The sequence below is a fragment of the Anguilla anguilla genome, chromosome 14, assembly GCF_013347855.1.
Source record: "Anguilla anguilla isolate fAngAng1 chromosome 14, fAngAng1.pri, whole genome shotgun sequence".
Taxonomy (NCBI): domain Eukaryota; kingdom Metazoa; phylum Chordata; class Actinopteri; order Anguilliformes; family Anguillidae; genus Anguilla; species Anguilla anguilla.
The window spans coordinates 30,328,553-30,350,637 of record NC_049214.1 but is presented as its reverse complement, the minus strand read 5'-3'; the positions used below and the strand labels follow the sequence as shown (position 1 = coordinate 30,350,637).

At 49.9% G+C, this 22,085-nt stretch overlaps 1 protein-coding gene across 4 annotated transcripts in view; it reads left to right on the top strand.

Annotated features, from left to right (window-relative positions):
* The window catches only part of mvb12ba (multivesicular body subunit 12Ba), a 33,743-nt gene extending 12,587 nt beyond the window's left edge, over window positions 1-21,156 (top strand). For all 4 annotated transcript variants that reach the window (XM_035390805.1, XM_035390806.1, XM_035390807.1 and 1 more), the window contains 7 exons: window positions 598-694; window positions 4,839-4,968; window positions 5,815-5,952; window positions 10,942-11,036; window positions 13,487-13,542; window positions 13,907-13,966; window positions 16,153-21,156. In XM_035390805.1, the coding sequence (XP_035246696.1) occupies window positions 598-694; window positions 4,839-4,968; window positions 5,815-5,952; window positions 10,942-11,036; window positions 13,487-13,542; window positions 13,907-13,966; window positions 16,153-16,239 (663 nt within the window). In that variant the 3' untranslated portion in view covers window positions 16,240-21,156. The remainder of the gene's footprint in view (window positions 1-597; window positions 695-4,838; window positions 4,969-5,814; window positions 5,953-10,941; window positions 11,037-13,486; window positions 13,543-13,906; window positions 13,967-16,152) is intronic.
* The last annotated feature ends 929 nt before the right edge of the window (window positions 21,157-22,085 follow it).

The following is a 22,085-nucleotide window of genomic DNA, read 5'->3' as shown; positions in this document are numbered from 1 at the left end:
TGTACCAGCGATCCGTCTGCCTTTCCTCGCCTGCTGTATAAGGTTTCTCACGATGCGTTACACTCCGGTGCAGTGTGCGTGCGAACACCAAACGCAGCCCGGACTGTAGGACTGCACAGCTGGGTCCTGGGGGTCAGAGGGGTCACCCCAACACACCCCAGTATGTTCCTGAGAGCTGCCTCTGAGGATGGGAGGGGGCGGGGCGGTGCAGAGGGGCGTGCAGCCCAAGCCCGCTGCACTTCCTGGCTGGATTTCATGTTGTCGATGGGGTCCCATTCCTCCTCCAGCTGACTTTGCTCCGTTAGGTTCAGAAAGCGGTCCGGTCGAACTGCCCCCTAAATCATGTGGATTGAGTGTGGCGGTGTACCCTGTCCACTGCGGTCCCGATCGGAGTCAGAAGCCCTTCAGGCGGGAGAGAAGCGCTGCTGGACAGCTTGTCCTGCCGGTGGGCTGCGGCAGTGACTCACTTCCTCTCCCCCTTCCTCCCAGTCTGAGAATGAGGAACCCACAGAGACTCCTCCCCCTCTGTGTCTGGTCACAGACCGCTCGGCGTGTGACAGGCTAACGGACGTGTTGTGTGTTTTGTGTTTTCTGCAGAGCCATTTGGGAAACGTTCTGGTGGACATGAAGCTGATTGACATGAAGGACACCCTACCCGTCGGCTTCATCCCCATCCAGGAAACTGTAGACACGCGTAAGCAGCCCCGCCCCCTGCTCACATCTATTATAAACCCTGCCCCCTGCTTACATCCATTATATACCCCACTCTCTGCTTGCATCTAATCTAAATCCACTACTCACATCTATTATAAACCCCACCTTCAGCTCACATCTATTCTAAACTTCACCCCCTGCTCACATTTATTGTGAACCCCGCCCCCTGCTCACATCTATTATGAACCCTCCCCCTCTTGTGTCTTCACCACACCTCCCTGCTAGTGTCCTCTCCAAACCCCCTCCCCCATCGTCTGTCCCGCTCGAACCCTCTCCCGCACCCGCAGCTTAGCCCCGTGTGTGGAGTGTGCGGTGAGCTCACTTGTGGGGAGCGTGCTCGTCACGGGCGCTTCGTTCACAGTCTGCGGAACGTTCCGTTGGCCCCGAGGCTGTAGCCCGGAGCGCGCGCTGGTCTGGAGCGCGAGCGGACGGGCGATGTTTAACACCGCGCTCCGCTTCCCCCGGCGCTCCGTCCCATTCCCTCGCGCGCTGAACGGCGTGGAAGCCCCAGCGTCTTTCACTGTACAAGACCGGACAGGACTTTAATTTAGACCGGAGGAACAGAGTCGTTCCTTCCCATGAGCCTCAGCGGTGTTTATTTTGTTTGCCTCCCGTGTCTCGGTCCGGTGCTTTATCCCCCCTCCGTCGTCTTTCGCACTCTGCCATTACCGCTTTGCTTCACAGATGTTCTCATCCAGAGCGACTTGCGCAAGCTACATTTCACATGTGCGTTTGAGCATGTAGCAGAGGCTGTGAGCTGTGAGATCCAGTCATACTGACGGATATCTGCTGAGGCAGTTCAGGTCAGGCGCTTTTTATTCAGGCACCTGCAGTAGTGCCTCACCTGGGAATCGACCTGTGACCATTGGTTTACAAGCCCAGGTCTCTGACCACTATACTGCAACGCCCACCCGCCTTTTGGGTATTATACATTTAAACAGCTTTATGTGCAATGAAGCAATTCAGGCTAAGTGCATTAACTGCTCATATGGAACAACCTCTGTGCTAAGGCTCGAAATTTGAACCTGCAACCTCTAGGATGCTGTACTTTAACTGGGCTTCCTCCCCAGGATATCCCCCCTTGAGGCCCAGGTGTGATATTGTTGCCCCAGGGATCCACATTAACCTGTGGCGCTGGTACTGCTTGCTGTTCTGTGTTATTTCTGCATTACAGCATGACAAAGTGGTGGTGATCTTTTTTAATCAGTGTACTGTTCTGAGTATAGATTTGTATAGATATGTTGCGACAAAGTACAATAAGCAAGCTTTGCAAGCATAAATAAGACGCAGTAAATAAGAAGGATTTTAATGAACTGCTTTCAGTTTGCTAAACCTTCTCAGCCCAAAGACAAAGTCCTCTTGTAAAAGTGCATTAAACTCTAATACAAACAAATGTAAATAGAAACCTGGGATCTGATCAGGACAGCATGAGGAATAAGGAAAAACAGGAGTCTTTAGATGCAGCCAAGATGTTTTTTCGGAGGACTGTGTGTTTTGAATTTTGAGAGGGGCATTTCTTCTTTGTTTACGAGTACGCAGCGTTTATCATCCTCCCGGCCTCTCTGCGTGACCTCCTGACAGCCTCCTGGCTCTGAAGTGGCGCTGGGCGGGGCGCCCCTGCGTGGCCTGTGCTTTTGGCTTTCGGGCTCTCCCGTTGGAGCTGTGTGACCGCGGCCTGTGTTAGCGCGCGGTTTTACGCTGCCTGCGGTCGCGGTCCGCCGCGCCGCGGTCATGTGACCCGCCTGAGCTGCGTGGGGTGAGGAGTGCGGCTCTTTGGCCTTGTTCTCTGGCTGTGGCGGTTCCTCTTGCTCAGAATCGGTTTCCTCCGCAGGTTCCTCTTTTGTGGTTGTATTTAGGGACTGTGCGGATGCAGGTGACACGGGTGCCATGTTGTGCCTTTTCATTCCCAGAGACTAGTCGATCGCACACTTCGTTCTAAACCGATCGGCCTTGACCAGGAGTGCTCTCTGGGTAGCTCCTTGCGTTGCTTCGGCGTGGATAGTGTTGTCATGGTTACTGCCAGGAAGGGAGCGAGGGGGAGGGTTGCTTGCTCGCACCGGAGTGGTCAATGAAACGAGCGCAGAGGTGAACTTGCGCAAAGATTAACTTTTAGGATTTGGTTTAGAAAAAAATGTGAATCTGCTCGGGTAGATCAGAACCCCTTCCCCTGCTCACACCTATTCTAAACCCTTCCCCCTACTCACATCTAGTCTAACCCCCCCCGCCTTCCCCTCACATCTATTCTAAACCCTTCCCCCTGCTCACACCTATTCTAAACCCTTCCCCCTGCTCACATCTAGTCTAACCCCCCCCCCCCCCCCCCCCCGCCTTCCGCTCACATCTATTCTAAACCCTTCCCCCTGCTCACATCTATTCCAGACTCCACGGTTTACAACTCTCACTGGTATGACCAGTGGAAAAGTTTTCTGGCCGTGCAGTGCAGTAAAAGGGCTTCACTCTGGAGCTCTGCCCCGTCACTGTAAGGGCAAGGTCCGTGGAAGTGTTGACTTGCGGGTGTAGCCCTGTACTTCTGACCCCAGTGAAACTTGACCTCAACTTTTAAGGTCTCACTTCCTGCTTTCTTTGATTGAATATTTGAAATCTTTATCAGTACGTGCAGAAGGGTGTCAAGAATTTCATAGTGGGATTTCTCCTGAGAAATTCTCCCTTTTTTTTTGAGGAATGCAAAACAAGCTGCATATTGTGTTTGTACTTCCTGGTTCCTGTCAGCTTCCTGAGGTGGTTTATTGTACCCTGTATTTAAAATCTTTTCAAATTTGACCAGCAATTGTGATAACATGTTATTATTGCTTACTGCAGTCCTGTGGTTAAAGACTGTTAATGCTTTTAAAGCCCTACAGTGCCAGTGATATGCTTCAGTGCTTTATTCATTCAGCCTGGTCATTTTAATGCCCTTAATCTCCATAAATCCAACAAAGAAAGAAATTGCGTGCATTAGAGAGTTGTAGGGCTTCTTGTTCATTCATGTTTTTGTTATTTTTTCCAAAACCACCATGGTGAGTAGCACAGGAACGCACAGGAACCTGTCTACAGGCTATATGGCAGTTTTATCAGCCTTTTGTTTTTTGTGAATAAATAAAACTCACTCCTGGAAATGCGTGACATGGCTGCATCAGGTTAGGTCTGTTTGTTTGAAATGCTCGCAGTTGGGGAGATTCTGCATGCGGTTAAAAGCATGGAGGATGACGAGCAGCGAGGTCACAGAGCCACCGCGGTCATGCATGTGTGGCGGTCATGCGTGTGTCGCGGTCATGCGTGTGCCACGGTCATGCGTGTGTGGCGGTCATGCGTGTGCCACGGTCATGCGTGTGTGGCGGTCATGCGTGTGTCGCGGTCATGCGTGTGTTGCGGTCGTGCGTGTGTGACGGTCGTGCGTGTGCGGCGGTCATGCGTGTGACGCGGTCATGCGTGTGTGGCGGTCATGCGTGTGTCGCGGTCATGCGTGTGTCGCGGTCATGCCTGTGTGACACGGTCATGCGTGTGTCGCGGTCATGCGTGTGTCGCGGTCGTGCGTGTGTGACGCGGTCATGCGTGTGTCGCGGTCGTGCGTGTGTGACGGTCGTGCGTGTGCGGCGGTCATGCGTGTGTGGCGGTCATGCGTGTGTCGCGGTCATGCGTGTGTCGCGGTCATGCGTGTGTCGCGGTCATGCGTGTGCGGCGGTCGTGCGTGTGCCGCGGTCATGCGTGTGACGCGGTCATGCGTGTGTCGCGGTCATGCGTGTGTCGCGGTCGTGCGTGTGCGGCGGTCGTGCGTGTGCCGCGGTCATGCGTGTGACGCGGTCATGCGTGTGTCGCGGTCATGCGTGTGTGGCGGTCATGCGTGTGTGGCGGTCATGCGTGTGCCGCGGTCATGCGTGTGTGGCGGTCATGCGTGTGTCGCGGTCATGCGTGTGTGGCGGTCGTGCGTGTGCCGCGGTCATGCGTGTGCGGCGGTCGTGCGTGTGCCGCGGTCGTGCGTGTGCCGCGGTCGTGCGTGTGCCGCGGTCGTGCGTGTGTCGCGGTCGTGCGTGTGTGGCGGTCGTGCGTGTGTGGCGGTCATGCGTGTGCCGCGGTCATGCGTGTGTCACGGTCATGCCTGTAACACGTTCACGCTCCTCCCGCAGAGGAACCGGCCTTCAGGAAGCGGAGGCTCTGCATTAAGTTCATCCCACGGGACTCCACCGAGGCGGCCATCTGCGACGTGCGGATCCTGGGCAGGTCCCGGCAGGCCCCCCCCCAGTACACCTTCATCGGGTGAGTGAGGGGGAGAGGGGGCGTGTGTGTGGGAGTGTGTGTGTGTGTGCATGCGCCGACCATCAGTGAAGTTCACTCAAGGTCGAGCCAAGTGAGATTTGGTGAAACCCCTGCGAAAGCATCCAGCTCTATCTGAGGACCTTTACAGAGCTGCTCGGCATTCAGGGTGAAGATTTACGGGAAACGGTATTTGCTGTTGAAGCGTGTTTACTATGGTATAAATGCAAATGTCATACACCTAGGAGTCAGGAATGTGTTTTCAACCCCTGGAGGAGAGGGTGTGCATTTCTAATGCGTTTCTGTGGTTCAGCGTTAATCAAGCGATGCTCCTTTTAATATTATGACTTTTTGTTCCCGTTTTCACAGTTGGCTGCCTTAGATGTTATTTCAGCTGCCTCTGTGGTTTCTCTGAGGTCCTGGCTGTGAACGCTACAGCTAGGATCACGAGACCCCAACTTTTACCTTTTCCTTCCGCAGTTATCCCCCCTTTTTGTTCGCTAATTTGGAATAACCAGCTTTGCCTCAGGATTCTCCAGTGTTTGTGAACCAGTGACTGTTTAACACCCTACAGTCCCTCCTGAGAGCTGGGGCTGATTGGCTCATCTCTCACTGATGTGCACTGGCAACCTGCCGTGACCTCGTGCTTGATTGGGCGGAGCCACTGCAGCTGTAACCAGGGTAACCCTTAGGGACTAAGGCCCGCCCTGGCCCTGTGGGGTGAGGCCAGGTGCGGCCCGCTGCTCCGGGCTCTCCCTGTCGCGGCGACACGGCTGAGGCTGGTTCTCGGGGGCGAGCCCGCGCTGAGGCTGAGCGGTGCGGTGACGTGCGTTTGGGTCTCCCCCCCAGAGAGCTGAACAGCATGGGCATCTGGTACCGGATGGGCAAGGTGCCGCGGGCGCAGGAGACCAGCCAGAACCAGAACCACACGCCGCCCGTCCAGCCCCTCACCACCACCACGGCGGCCCCCGCGCAGATCCTGCCCAGGTACGCCCCCGGCGCGTCGCCATGACGTCGCCCCGCCGACGCCCCACGCAAACCCACCGCCTCCCGTTCATGTGACCCATCAATAATTCATCACGTGCCTTTCCTTCCTTACATTATTCATGCACTTCCTGTGGGATTCAGCCTTCCATGGGCTGTAATGCATTTTTTATGGCTTCTCTGTCCGAAAACAATGTCCTGCATCGTTTTTTAAAATCAATACATTTGGTTCAGTCACCTTTCATTAGCATTCAGAAATTTACATTTAGTTACAAAGTGAATAACAAAAAAGGAAGCTTTGGCATGATTTAGTTTATTCAGCACGTTGTGCAGGCTGCAGTATATGTTGTTTGTTAGCTTAGCTTGTTCAGCTGGAACAGTGAGGAGACCCTTATTCTCAGGCCAGCGTGTTCCCCCAGCCCTTACATAATAGATAACGGAAAACAAAGCCGTCTGATTAGCTGCAGTCTACCCGTGATGTAGAACAAAGCCTGCACCTGCACTGGCTCTTGGGTGAGGTCAAATTGGTGTCCCTTAGTCAGGAATGTGCCTAATACGAATGGTGATTTTAAAAATCTTTCTCAGATCGAGTGATCACAATGTTTATAATGTGATTACGTTATAATTTAGCCTCCATTTTGAATATAATTAAGTCGTTGACTAGTTGGCTATCCGTGATAACAAACATGCTGCGAGACCATTTTGACTTAACACCAAACTGAATTTTAATATTGGGTAACCCGGTTGAGGTGCTAGAAAGACGCATTCATTGCGCGTGTTTCTAAATATTTGCTGGAGTTCTTAAGTGAGAGCTCCATTGCGGTGGAATCACGTTTTGAAAGGCGCGTTCTCGTTACGGTTGGCGGGGGGCAGTAGCCCCCGTCAGTTTCCCCTCAGCGCGGGGCGTTCAGGCTGCGGGACGCCCAGCACCTCGGACGCGGCTGTGGAATGTTCCGGAGTGATCGCCCCCTCTCCTCGGTCTGTGGAGGGGCGTTTGCCCGGGGCTGAAGGTGTCTCGCCGGAACGCCGCTGCCCGGCTCTGAGGCCCGGAACCTTCCTTCCGCTCGGCAGCGGCGGCCGGCTTTAATTGGTCCGTTTGGCGCCGGGCCAGCCGACTTCCCCCTCGGGGGGTTTTAGGAGCACCCGGGCGGCCGCTCGCCGCCTCCCCGGTGTGGTAGATGTGCTGCGGGTTTCCATGGCAGCCTGCCAGACCACCCCCCCCCCACCCAGGGCCCGCTTTAGAGCTTGCCCTTTGGGTTAGCTAGTGCTTGGGCTGTCCTGCTGAGGGAACAGTCTTGTTCTCTGTACAGGTCAATGGCCCAATTCAGCCCTGTTCTCCATGATGGTAGGGGAGCTGTGTAGCTTAATGGTAAGGGAGCTGGGCTTGTGGCTCCATGGCTGTCTGTTCAGTTCCCAGAGTGTACATTATGTACCCTTGAGAAATGCACCTAACCTGAATTTCTTCAGTAAAAATACAAGTTTAAATGGATAGCTCGGAAGAGAGTGTGAGCTGTCCGAGTCATTCTGGATTAGAGTGTTTGCGAAATGTCTGCTGAAGGTATAAATCTATTTCATTATCTACAGAGGATGCCGTTTTTAAAACATGCCCACATTTCGCAGAGGAGCAAGACGTGACTTGTTAGAACGGCACAGAAACGTGCCTCCATTATGTGCGTATTGTAACACCGCCTGTAACAGTCACCTGTAAATGTGCTTCGCGCTCTGTTCCACAGAGACTGGAGGGAAAGTGTGAACAGAAGCGACGTGCGCTGATCTAGTGCCCGGGACAGCCGTGCGTGCGTGCGGGCAGGAGCGTGGATACCGTTTCCATGGCGCTGTAGTGGGGGGGAGGGGTATCGAGTCGACCCAAACGAGCCTCAGCTGTGTCCTGTCTCTCCTTCCTCTCTGGCTTCATCTGTCTGCACCACAGCGTTAGCCTCCTCCTGCCTCTTCCCCTCTCCAGTGCCCAGCCTCTATTTATAACACAGCCTTCATTTCCCGCCATAGAGCCGGGGGCTGTCTGTACAGCGCAGAGAGCTGGGTCTGTCTGTACAGGGCAGAGAGCTGGGTCTGTCTGTAGGGTCTGTCTGTACAGCACAGAGAGCTGGGTCTGTCTGTAGGGCCTGTCTGTACAGCACAGAGAGCTGGGTCTGTCTGTAGGGCCTGTCTGTACAGCACAGAGAGCTGGGTCTGTCTGTACAGGGCAGAGAGCTGGGTCTGTCTGTAGGGTCTGTCTGTACAGCACAGAGAGCTGGGTCTGTCTGTAGGGCCTGTCTGTACAGCACAGAGAGCTGGGTCTGTCTGTAGGGCCTGTCTGTACAGCACAGAGAGCTGGGTCTGTCTGTAGGGCCTGTCTGTACATTGCAGAGAGCTGGGTCTGTCTGTAGGGGCTGTCTGTACAGGGCAGAGAGCTAGGTCTGTCTGTACAGGGCAGAGAGCTGGGTCTGTCTGTAGGGTCTGTCTGTAAAGAGCAGAGAGCTGGGTCTGTCTGTAGGGCCTGTCTGTACAGGGCAGAGAGCTGGGTCTGTCTGTACAGGGCAGAGAGCTGGGTCTGTCTGTAGGGGCTGTCTGTACAGAGCAGAGAGCTGGGTCTGTCTGTAGGGCCTGTCTGTACTTCACAGAGAGCTGGGTCTGTCTGTAGGGTCTGTCTGTTCAGCACAGAGAGCTGGGTCTGTCTGTAGGGTCTGTCTGTACAGCACAGAGAGCTGGGTCTGTCTGTAGGGTCTGTCTGTACAGGGCAGAGAGCTGGGTCTGTCTGTAGGGTCTGTCTGTACAGCACAGAGAGCTGGGTCTGTCTGTAGGGTCTGTCTGTACAGCACAGAGAGCTGGGTCTGTCTGTAGGGCCTGTCTGTACAGCACAGAGAGCTGTGTCTGTCTGTAGGGCCTGTCTGTACAGCACAGAGAGCTGGTCTTGGTTGTCCTGTCAGTACTGATAGTAACATGTGCCTTGTGTGTACAGCGGACTTCATCGCACCCCAATCCACCCTAAAATGGGCTTTCATGTTAATCTGGTTTTCCAGCAGATTTAAAACCAGTTTTCACATTTTTTCCTCGGGCTGCTCTGAATTGCATTCAGGCGGTATTCCCAAGATTTTACAGTGCAGGAAAAACCCTGCTTAAGCACTGAGACAATAGTGCAGACAAGAAAGGATCTTTGTGGTTTTTATCGGTCTGTTATGAGTGGAAGTCCCCTGTCTTTCCCCAGGGCTGATCTCATCTTCACCAGACCATAAACCCCCCACCCCACCCCTCCCTCTCAAAAAAAATAAACAGTCTGAACAGTCGCTGTGGTGATGGTGAAACCGGGCGTGGCGCTTGGCAGGTGTGGGCCCCTCCCTGATGAGAGCAGTGGCGGTTGAGGGGTTCCTGGCTGTTGGCTCCGCCCCAGTCCGAGGCAGCAGCGTCACATGTCGACCTCTTATTATTTCTCACATGCACACACAGGGCAGTCTGTGCGTATTTGGACAGTGACACAGTTTTGGTTTCGTTTAATACGCGCTGTATACCTTCACACATCCAATCGTCACCAGCACAGTAGAACTTTCTAGAATGAGTGCCTTTTGGGAAGCAGCTTCATGGGGCTGTGGCCCTCTCGGTATTTTCTCACACAGAGTCTGTCTGGTTTTTATCTCTGTGCATTCCTGCGCGTCTGTGCTCGAGGTCGCCCTCTAGGGGCCGGAGAGTGAGCAGCCGGGTCGGCATGTTGTGTTGACCTCCCAGGCCGCGGGCCCAGGTCTGCTGCTGTTTAATGAGGAAGCGTGCGCTCGTTAAAGTGTGAAGCGTGGCAGGAGCGTCTGCGCTGCGGCTCGTCGTCTGGGGGGGGGGGGGGGGGGGGGGGGCGTTCGTTGCGCTCTGAGCTCTGGCTGGCGACGGTGGGGGCGCGGCATCGTTGCTGGTCCTCGCCGTGCTTTTGGTTCAGGATCTCTGAGATGGTGGATTGATGTGCTGTGTGTGGTCCCAGCCCCTTCTGCTGAAGCACAGATATGCCCAGAATGCCTGTGCCAGGTAAAGGACGAGTGAGAGCCATCAGCCCCCCCCCCCCCAACACAAATGTCTTATTTTGTGGGTTTTTATTTGTGTGCATTTTTGTGTGTGTGTGCGTGTGTGTGTGTGTGTGTGTTGCCGGAAGTCTGTCAGTTGTGTGAGCAGTAGGGGTGCAGAAGCTGTAGAGGGGAAGCGGTCAGAGTTAGGTAGATTAGAGAGACACTAATCTTGTAATGACACCCTCGAAACAAAGTGGGGCTCTGAACCCCCCCCGCCCCCCCTACCCCCCTCCTTCCCTAGGGGAGCTGTGGCTCTAACCCTCCCTCCCTCCCTAGGGGAGCTGATCCCCAAACCCAGCTCAGTGGGAGTGTATAACCTGCCTTCTCCCCCTGGGGGGATTACCGGGGGAGTACTGCACTCTGTCCACCAGCTCACCCCTGCTCCCCACACATCTTCTGTCCCCAGTTATTTTTGTCCTCTTGGCCGACTCACTTAACTCTTCATAACGCTTCCTACAGTTCACACAGAGCAGCCACTATTCACACGCGCTGGGACCACAGATCAAGACGCGATATAAAAGTAATAGTAACGTTTAAATTAAGGTGAACTATACAGAGCTGGTTTCCTGGGTGCTGAACGGTTAAAAACATTTTTGCGAAATACAAGCTAAGCACAGTTCTGTGTGTAGAGATCACACTGAAGCACAGTGGAAACACAGGATACATAAAGTGAATTTTCACGCACAAGAGCCCATTAGTGTGTGTGTGAGTGTGTGTGTCTGTGTGTGTGAGCGTGTGTGTGTGAGTGTGTGTCTGCGTGTGTGTGTGTGAGTGTGTGTCTGCGTGTGTGAGCGTGTGTGTGAGTGTGTGTCTGCGTGTGTGTGTGTGAGTGTGTGTCTGCGTGTGTGTGAGAGTGTGTGTCTGCGTGTGCGTGAGTGTGTGTGTGTCTGCGTGTGTGAGCGTGTGTCTGTGAGTAACGCAGCTGATTTGTTTTTCCTGCGTCCTACAGGCACATATCCATGACCCTGCCTGCCAGTTTCAGGGGGAAGAACACCACCAGACCGGACTACGAGCACCAGAACTCCAACCTGTATGCCATTTCAGGTAACTCCGCCCACCAGGAGAGGCCCTGCTGGGGCATGTGCGTGGGAGGAGAATGCTGACAGGTTTTCTCCCTTCTACGCGCTGCCCAAGGTCACGCGAGGGCAGCCATTTTGTCCTTTACCCTCAAACCCAGTTTCCCAATCCCAGTCTTTATTACGCCATTTCAGATTCCAGTATGTGGGACAGTACTCCAGCTTTACACAGGCATTCTGAGCTCTTCTTTCTTCCTTCTTCCAGCCTTAGGTTTTTGATCTCTCTGTGCTTTCTCGGCATATTAATGTAACATTCTTTTCTTATTTAAGTATTGTTTGATTTTGCTGACTGTGGTACATTTATCCCTTGCCTTAAATCATTTGAATGAATCGGCGTTCAGACGAGGGCATTAAAGATTTACTTGAATCCCAGGACGTGCGCTAAAGACAGAAGGCTGAGCTGCTCCACTGCCCCCGGAGTGACAGAAAGAATACAATTTAACGCCTTACCTCATCTCTTACAGAACATTCAGCCAAAAACATTCCGCGTAAGATTGTCATGCAGAAGATATTTTCATGTCTGTTCAAAAAGAGAAATTTCAGATGATAAACAAAGTAATTCTTTGGAGTGGGACGAGAACCTTTTTTTTTTTTTAAGAGTAATTATGCCAACCAGCTACCCACAATTAGAGAGGCGATTTTGGCTGTTTCATATAGAGCAGATGATATGGCTGATGCAGTGTCAGATGAGTCATGTGAATTATACATAGGGGGAACAATGAGAGCCAGACAGCGGTGGGAGGGGCGCGCTTTTAAACGCTCCATGAAATGAGCATTCATTAGTCTCATCCTTTCAGCCTGATCACGCACTCCTCCGTGTGGAAATGGCAGGCAAATGCTATTCAACCCCCCCCCCCCCCCCCACAAGATTTATTAAACTTGCATAAATGTTAATTTTTAATAAGTTGGTATGACTGGTCCCCCTCTGTTCTCTGGACATCATTTAATTGCAACAGATAACACTCACTGATTCGGCAAAATGACCCCCTCCCCTCCTATTTAAGCCCCCCCTGTCCAAAACGCCATCCTGTTTTTGATGGAGTAGCCCATGCTTTTAGTAGGAATGTTCTCACTATATGTGAGGGTGTGTGTAATGCCAGCCTTGACTGCCAGTCTGTATCGATGTTCCTTTCCTGGTCTTTGTGCAATGGTGCCTGATGCTGTATTTGCTCCTCCAAACTTCAGAGGTGACTTGGACTGCTTCCGGGAGGGGGGGGGGCAGGGTCCATCGCTCTTATCTCCTGGATATTGATATGACAGCCGGTCGGAAGCGAAGCCACGTTGCTACAATCGACAGAAACGCATCACATGGTCACACAGAAGCCGCGTGGCCTTGCAGCCTATTGGCCGTCACATCCACGCCCATGAGATAGGAGCCGTGTTCTGTCTCCAGACGCATTGCTGTTGGCAGGCTGGGCTGCTGCATGGGGTATGATTACAGTAAGAGGAGGAAAGGAGAGCAGAGACTGTGATTTCTTGTTGCTGTGCTCTGACTCTGGGCCCTGTTTCTTACTGTTACCCCGTGGGCCAGTATTACCCCAGGAGTGACATGGCACCTCCTCAAATGGAGGTCGGTAGGAGGAGGTGTTTATTGCAAATCATAGCACCTCCGGGCCATTCCCTATAATCCAGCCCTGTTTAAGCAGGTGCACTGGCCTGTTATGCTAACTTTCCCTGGTTAATTATTCATTTTATTTCATTTATTTTTTTGAGTCTTTTTTCCATTTTTGTTTGACTAAAATATCTTAAATATCTTACTGGCAGGTTGTTCTGGAGGAAAGGGTAATTAATACTGGAAAGAGATGTTGTTTCATCCTTCAACCATTAGACTGTAGATTATTCTCCATTGGCTGATGCTGGCTTTTGCTTCAAGCTGTTATTTTATGAACAGGATGAATGTTTTTTTTTTGTTTTTTTTTTTGCATATTTATATTTTCCCAACTGTCTGGTTTTGAGGGGCATAAATCTCACTAAAATTATGTTTTTTTTCTGTCATGGATTTGAGTTCTCCGTGCGAAGCGCGTTATCGCATCACAGTGCAGACTTCGATGCGCAGACCTGCTGAAGTGCTGTGACTTTCACACCATCGAATGCGTTTTCCAGGCATGAGAATTTCCTTAGGTCCTTAGTTTAGCTTGCGCTTCACCGGGCTGTTCGATTGAGAAATAGTATCAGTTTCACACTGGAGACCAGGTCAAGAGGGCAGCTCTATAACTACAGGAAATTATATGATAGCAGACATTATGGTGCACTGTGTCATAAAAGGTGTGCCTGTGTTAACCCTTTGAAGGAGTAGGGTTCTGTCAGTGTTCTAGAACTCCACCGCTTTCACTTCCCTGTTGTGATTGTGACATCAGCATTAGAATGTTCATCGCCTTAAAGGGTTAACGTGTGTTTTTTTCTCGTCCTCTATTTCAGCGATGGACGGAGTGCCCTTCATGATCTCCGAGAAGTTCGCCTGTGCCTCCAGCGATGTGAGTCCCTGCTGTTTGGTGCATTTAACAGGGGAACCGCAGCAAAATAAAACTTATGGGTGGGGCTGGTCATCACCTCAGGAGTAATCGATTAATCCGGTTTCTAATGCAGCTTATAAAATGCTTTGGGCCCCCTACAATGATAATGTACAGAGCACCACCCCAGTTATGTCACCGGGGTGTAGCGTGCGTGAGAATGGATTCAGGAAAGTGGGTGGAGGCTGAAGATCTGGCGAAACTAAAACGAGACCGCAAACTTTCGGTTAGGCCTTAAAATATTCTGATTGTGACTTACAAGGCGCAGTGGAAGCGGTGGGTTTTTCACCTGTACACACTGTCCCTTTCTGACTGTGTGCGTTTCCAGCTGCTGCAGGACGACTTAATGGGCATCAGCATCAAAACCCTGGCGGAGATCGAGAAGGAGGTGAGGGCCCCCTCCACCCCAACGCCGTCTGCTCCGCCCACCCCCGCTGACCCCCGTCTGCTCCGCCCACCCCATGTGACCCCCGTCTGCTCCGCCCACCCCATGTGACCCCCGTCTGCTCCGCCCACCCCCGCTGACCCCCGTCTGCTCCGCCCACCCCCGCTGACCCCCGTCTGCTCCGCCCACCCCCGCTGACCCCCGCCTGCTCCGCCCACCCCCGCTGACCCCCGCCTGCTCCGCCCACCCCCGCTGACCCCCGCCTGCTCCGCCCCCCCATGTGACCCCCGTCTCTGTCCGAGCAGCGCTCAGCAGGGGCTCTTTAAACTCGCACTCACAAATACAGGCACACGCGCACACACGCACACACACGCGCACACATGCACACACACGCACACACACGCACACACGTTCAAATGCACTAACCTGTGTGTAATTACACGCTCACCCGCACGTGTACGTGTGCTTCATCACCGTAAAGCGTGTAGATTTGTGAACTTTCGCGTAATAATCTTGCTTGGCTCTGGAGGTAGGTTCTCCTCTATTCTGATTGGTTGTTACCCTGGGATGCAGTTGAAGGGACAGGTTAATTTTCTGATCACTCAGCATCACCTAGTGCTTGGGTTTGGTACTACAGGTTTGGTACTATAATTGGGGGAAATATTTTTTTCTGTACGTGTGCATGATGTGCTGGGCGCTAATTATACTGTAGCCTGTCTCTGTTCCCCTTCATTTGAATGGTATGTAGGGCAGAAATTTCACTTAATTTTATGGCTCTTATGACACAGTGGTTTCGGAACTAATATAAGTTTAAGTTTTTAATATTAGATACGGTATTCTGTGTTTTTTACGCTGAGAAATGAACCAAAATTCTAGGGGTCAAAAACTACGCTCCCTAAATGCAAATATTCCATGCTCTTTTTTTTACAACAGCCGGTGACCCAGACATGAACCACAACAAAACAATGACTCCTGTTTCTTTGAGCCCGTTTCCGCGGTTAACATTATGCCCATAATAATATTTACACAGCTGTGGGTAGCATTGCGAGATTCAAAGAGAGAGCGTGATTTGAATGAAAAGTCGAAAATCAGATGTCACGCTCTGGCTTGCTTGCTCAACATGAGTAAATTAAAATAGAAATCGCTTTTTAATATCATCTTATGTGGCAAAAAAAAATTGTTCAGAATGCCAAAGCCATGTTTTGATGTTATTTTATCCCTCTGGCGGTAACTGAATGTTAATCCCCTAAACGGGGTGAAATTTCTGGCGTAACACATCGGGGGAAACATAATTTTGAATTTAATCTCAGGAGTGGATGAGAAGACATTGGTATTATAAAATTATATATTTTCGCCCCCTTTCCTTTAGTGTCCATTCCGAGGGTGTGTAGGAATTCAGACCGTCGCCTCTTTTTGTCCAATGACATACGGGCAGGCTGCGTTCAGATGACTTTTTTTGTGACCGCGAGAGAAGTAGCGGTTTACTGGTCTTCTTGCATTGTGACATGGCTCCACAAGGGGGCAGTGTTCCCTCACCACTGTGGAAAGATGTCCTGGAACTCTCTTTCCAAACTATGAGTTATACCTTTCTAGAAAGATACTGCGATATATTAAAAGGGGTGAAAGATAGGGATAATAATAATAAAAGTAGAAGGGAAGACCAATTGGCAGTCCTGGGCAGTGGATAAAACTGCATATATTCACGTATATTGAAATATTTTAAAAACAGACTTTGTAAGTTTTGGTGTGTATGATTATTAATTCTCTCTCCCGCTCTTATTTGCACCCCCCCTTCCCCCCTCCCCCAATATCCCTCTGTCCCTTGTTCCACGTTGCACATCCCCTCTTCCTTGCCCTCTACCCCCTTGCTTTTCTTTTGCACGCTTTCCATTTCAATATCTCCTGCTCTCTTCATTTTGCCGGTCCTCTCCCCCCTCCCTTTCTCTCTCCCTCTTTGTCCATCTCTCTCTGTCCGCCCTCCCCCTCCCTCTCTCCTCCCCTCTCTCTCCCTCTTTCTCCCCCTCTCTCCATCTTTCTCTCTCCCCCTCTCTCTTCCTCTTTCTCCCCCCTCTCCATCGCTCTTCCCTCTCCCCCCTGCTCCTCTCTCTCTCCCCCCTCCCCATCTCCCGCCCCTCTCTCCCTCCTCTCTCTCCCTCCCTCTCGCTCTCCCCTCCCCCTCTCTCTCTCAGTATGAGTACAGTTTCCGTACGGAGTACAGTGCGGCTGCCCGGCTCCCTCCCAGCCCCACGCGGACCCAGCTCAGCTCCGAGGCCTGAGGGAGGGCGGGAACGAGGGATGAAGATGGAGGAGAGAGATGCGGACGGAGGAGAGAGCCACTTTCCTCTGACTTTTGAACGCAGGGAAGGGTCACTACAAAGAGAAAGGGAAGAGCCAGCACAAACAAAGAAAACCTCCTTTCTGTAATTTTTTACCCACAATCCCCCGCCACTGTGGGATAACACAGATCTGCCCGTTGCCCTGCGAAACACATGACCTCTCCCTGGATTTGAGCCTGTTCATTCCGAATGCACATAAGGAACGGTGGCCGTCTCTGTGTGGATCCTCCTTTTGGGGGTGCCGAGCCCAGCCACAGCGGTGAGGGTAGCTCACCTGAAGGAAATAGAGAGAGAGAGAGACAGCGCCCCCTGCTGGTACCCTGTGCTCACGCTCCCGTCTGCTGCTACATGGGAGGAGTACCAGTAGGAAAATTGGGTGCTACGGCAGCCATTTAAAAAAAAAAAAAATGTATTTGTAATTTTTGTTCACGCTGTGGAAGACCACTCTGAACGACTGCCCACGAGACTGGATGGAGAGAGATCAGCCTTCGAGCCAGACTGCGAGATTTAACCCCCCCCCCCCCCCCCCCCCCCCCCCCCCCGCCTCCTCCTACCTGACCTCCTGTACCTGGACATGCCACTGCTGATATTCCCAGCCGTCTTGCTGCTGCTGCCTGAAGTGTTTTGAGCTCAGCGAACATGTGGTTGTCTGCCCCCCCACTCCACGCCATCTCCTGTGTGTGGTTATTAGGGACCAGTAAAACCCGACTGATTTTAAATGGTGTTGATTGTGGATCAGTTTTCCTCATATTCAGATGGGTGTAGTGCGGGGGGGGGGGGTAGTCTGTTTCTCTCTACACTAGTGGTTGCATTCCTCAGAGGTGGACTGATCCTAAAAAATGAGGGAGGGGTCTACAGCCCGTCTGGCCCTCCCCTAACCCCCACAAGGCTGTGAACCAAGTGCTTTTATACCTTTTATACCCCCTCCCCCCTGTTAGACAGAACGGACACAAGCGACTCATGATGCAGAAGTGCATTGCAGCTGTGAGATTATCGTCGTCAGTCATTTCTACTTGGTGTTTCTGTGTGTTGTTTCGCGAGTGCACTATTGTTTTTGGATTCTCCATTATTACCGAGCGATGACTCGGCCCACCCCACCCACAGACTCCCGGCTGGACCCCTGCTCTGCTCCCGCTGTTCGATGCTGAGCCACTGGAGCCATGCCACGGGCGATTTGGGGCGGTGCCGGGCGATCCGGGCGGTGCAGGGCGATAGGGATGGGGGTCCACAGCTCTCTGCAGAACCACAGTCTTCTCTCTTAAATTTGAGCAGAAAATTAGAGAAATTTATGAAAATTTCTCTCGGGAGGAATTTATGAAAATTTGCCCGTCTGCAAAATATGACCTTCATCAGTTGCTGTAAATGTGGAGAAAAAAATATTTTATCGCTGTATAACTTTCAGATGATTTATGGTAATTTTACAGCAAAAAAATATAGTTTTTTTAGAGTATGCGGGCAGCCTTTAATTGATTTATCTTGGGTTTTATTTGCCTGAATGAACTTTGCGCATCTGTGATGTACGCGTTTGCCGACGTTTCCTCTCCTGTCGGCCTAACCGTTTTATTTTTGGAGAGGAATTCGGACAAACTTCGGTGATCATGAACACGTTTCTGCACTGACATCCATATTCCCTTAGATGTGTTTCTACATCACATTGCCTCCTCAGTAAGTCCAGTACAAAAGGCTGTACTTGAAGAAGGCAGTCCTGTGCCTGGCCACGGCTTCTAAATCTTCAGTTCACTTGTTTTTGTACTGAGTGATCTTTAGGGCCAGAGCAACAACCAACAATGCGTGATCAAGCGTCTTTTTATCTTAGAAATTAAAAGGAAAAATTAACCATAATCAAACCGCAAAATGGTAATGACAAATAATTACCGCTGGTGTATATGTAAATAACTCTCGAAAGCAGCGTTTCATTTTTTTCCTCATGGGTAATACTAATTATTGATTTTTTTGTTTTCTCATTGTGGGAAAAGAGAGAACAGGGCACAACCACGTTTGAAATGAAAAACAATTTATTAATTGAAAGAAAAAAGGCAAACTATGGTATTTAATGCTGCCACTTGTTTATACACACGCTATCACCATGTTAGCGTGTGTAACCCGTAAAGCTTAATTTCAGAGACTGTTAAAATGCACTGCTAGGTTCTGTAATTTAGTCATTTGTGAAATGGAATGTTTTTGTGTGTGTTTGTTTTTGCTTTCATCTGGTTTTTCACTCTCAAAATGTTCAACTTTGTACATAATCTGAAAGCTGTTCCTGCCCGTCATACTGTGTCCAATTAAAACTCTGGATGTAAAATGTTTACGTTGATGGTTATGTACGCAGAGCCTGAATGCTCAACCATAGACCAGACTCTCTCAGTCCCAGGGACGGCTCTAATGCTCCCACCTATATTGACCAGGCCCATTACTAACCCCAGTGGCTTCCGAAATTTTATTAATTTTTTTATTTACGCTGGCCAAATTTGACTGCTTTCTTGTGTACCGTAAGAAGGACAGAATAACGGAATGCTTTTATCTGATGTGCTCGAAGGAAAACGTAATTGCTGTTTGTCTGGTTACTGCAGAACCTGGGCCTTGTGTTATATTTGCTCTTATTTACTGAAGAAATGTTCAGGTCTGCGTTCCTCTTTAATTTTTTTTCAGTCAGCTGTAGTCCAGTGTGGTAAAGGTGGACTGACATTGTTGTGCTAAACATTGTAAACTAGCTGTGTAAACTAATGCAACTGCTTAGTTTTGGTGTGGCACCAATATACCAGTCTGCTTTACTACTGTTTCACTAACTCTGATGTCGGCACACTTCACATACTCGTGATAGTTACGGGTGTAATTCCATTGGTCGTGTCTATTTCAGGAATGTTCACAATTGGACAACACATCGTACCACTTGCATTGCCATGGTGAAAAATACTACTGCAAATACTATTAATACTGAAAATACTAATTCTAACATTTTTTGAGAACAAATGGCCATTTGCGTTGTCTCAGTGATGCCCAGGCGTCGTGGCCTTAAGAGTTTGTAGAGTAGGCTATGCTATAGCTCCGCCTATTTTCGGCGCGGGAGTTTCCCGTCTGCTGCAGTGTTCTGATGTCCGGCCTGTTATCTGGACAATCGGTGTTTTGGGTCAGATATTTGAGACTCGGGTGCTGGTATAAATGTTTTTTTCTCGCCTTTTCTTCTCGTGGACACATTGGGTTTTTCTCAACAACAAAAAAAAAAATCGTAAAATTTCCGGATCCAATACTACAGCTAATTCTCATAACCGGTTTTGTAAATAACTAACGTGAGGTAACGTTAACACAACGCGTTATTACGAACTGATGTTATGTTCGTCGATATATATAAAACTGTGAATAGTAGGCCTACTGTCCATTGGTATCGGTGTATGTAACTGCATGCTGTGTTGTACCGTGTTGTGTGTAGGCCTGTGTTTTAAACGAGGATGGGGTTTAAGGGCCCCAACCCCCGCCTTTCTCCCTCAACTCGGCTTACTGTTGTTTTACAGATGTGATTTTCGGCTCTTTGGTTCAGATAATATGTGCCCTTTCCTGCTTATGTGGTATATAGCCCTTCTGTCAAACGAGAGAGCGAATTTTCCTGATAAAAAGCACAGGGACAATTTGTTCCATGCACCTCAACGTTTTATTGTTCTACGTTAAAAGACGTTGACATGGCAACTTGAACATCGGGTGGTTATCTGTGTTGTACTGTACTGCCGACTGTTTTGAGTTTTATATGTGGTTTATGAGCATATTGTTTCCCTTCACAAAGTAAACTAATTAGGTTCCACCCTTTTTATCATTTTATTCTTCCGCGTCTTTTTCTTTTTTGAGGTTATTTATGTAGCCGAATTTTTTTTTTTTTTAAAGCACTGCGGGGATTGTGCTTTCTCTTTGTTCGTACCACCCTGGTAATGTTAAACTGGAGCGTGACGTGGAGACCCATCGAGACCTCTGAACTCGGAGACTGCGAAGCGGATGGAAGGGGCGCATTTAGCGCGGTGCTCCAGTCTTAGCACACTCCTGATCCGAGTTGATTTAGCGTTGATTTTGAAATCTTTTACAAAAGGAAAATAAATGTGTGTGTGTGTGTGTGTGTGTTTTTCCCCGCAGGTCATACGGGGCAGCGAATCGCGCGTGTCCTGGCGTTACTACCACGTTACCTGACTTTGTCCTGGTTTGTTTGATCTGTTACCTTTGAATCCCTGTGTTCTTCACCAAGCAACGCGCCTTCGTGCTAACCTGTTTATATTAAACTCATAAACACCGTTGTAGAACATATATTTTCGTGTTTTTTAATATCCCTTTTTATTGTCTAATCGTACAATAAATTGCCACAAGCATACAGTTAAATGCAAGATATTGGAACAGGGACACACTTTTAGTTGTTTTGGCTCTGTACTCCTGCACATTGGATTTGAAATAAAACAAAGAATATGAGGTTAAAAATGCAGTCTGTCAGCTTTAATTTGAGGGTATTTACATTTGTATGGGGTGATCCATGTAGATATCACAGCCCTTTCTATACACAGTCCCCCCCATTTTGGGGGAGCAAAAGTATTTGTACAGTTGGCTTCTCGGCTGTTTCCTGGCCAGCATCATTGGTTCATGCACAAGACTGCTAACAACAGGTCCGTTGTGGTTGTGGAAATAACCCCCGTTTTGCAGGGGTTTTCAGTGGATACCCTGTACCTTTCAATGTAAATAAACATTGGCAATACAATTATACAATCCAAGACCTGTAGGTGTTCTAGACCTCATTGTCACTGTTAGGTTTTACAGAAGGGAACATATCATTGCGTGATTGTTCGTCTGTACTCGTGCAATTTTAATAAAATATTCCCTTTCATGGCACTCTGGTCTCAGTTTTCTGTGTCTCTCTGTCTCTGCCTCTCTGTCTCTCTCTTCCTCTCCCTCTCTCCCTCTCTCTCCCCCCCCAGGTCGTAGCCCTTTTTATCTGGGTTTTCACAGATCCCGCCTCCTCTGTGATTGACTGTTTGAACAGCTGCATGTGACCCGCCCCCTCCCAGAAGACCTGTACACGTGTTGCATCTACGCCACCAGGTGGGCGTGTCTCTCCAATGATACGGTGAAAAGGTGATGGGTGGTGAGTGTGGAGGTGGTAATGACCCAGCTTCACTTATCCCGAATGTGCACACGGAGCATCTCTGTGTCCTGAGTGTGCACGTAGAGCAAAATAAGTTTTGTTAAAAATATTTTGTGAAAAGCAGGGACGAAAACATGTTTTTTTTTAATGTTCTTGCGGTCCATACCAGTGATGAATTGCACACTGTTCATATTTATCATAATGATCACCTTTAGACTATGTAATGTTATGACAGCACTTGGAGTTTCCTAAATGTTTTGGATATGCTTGTTTTTTTGGTCCCAGCCACAGGGAGAGTAAATCTAACTGTAAAAACAATCACAAAATTTTTTATCTCCCGTGTGAGAAAAAGAAAACGGTCTGTTTCTGTTAGAGATGGCACATATCCTAAAATCATACTGCCACACACACACACCCGTGCACTCTACCAAATCCGAATGACACAGATAATAGTTTTCCATCTTGTTCAGCAAGAAAGCATAGATCCGCTGTTTATATGCTGTAACATGTCTTCCCTTTGTTTATTAAAAAAAAAAACAAGCTGGAGCACAGCAGTTGCTGATCAGTTTCTGCAGTTGTAAAGCTCAACACAGGATGACAGCTGCAATGAACACACTGAACACATCACAAACACCATTAAATTCAAAGGTTCTCTTTCCTGTGTGCATATCACTGC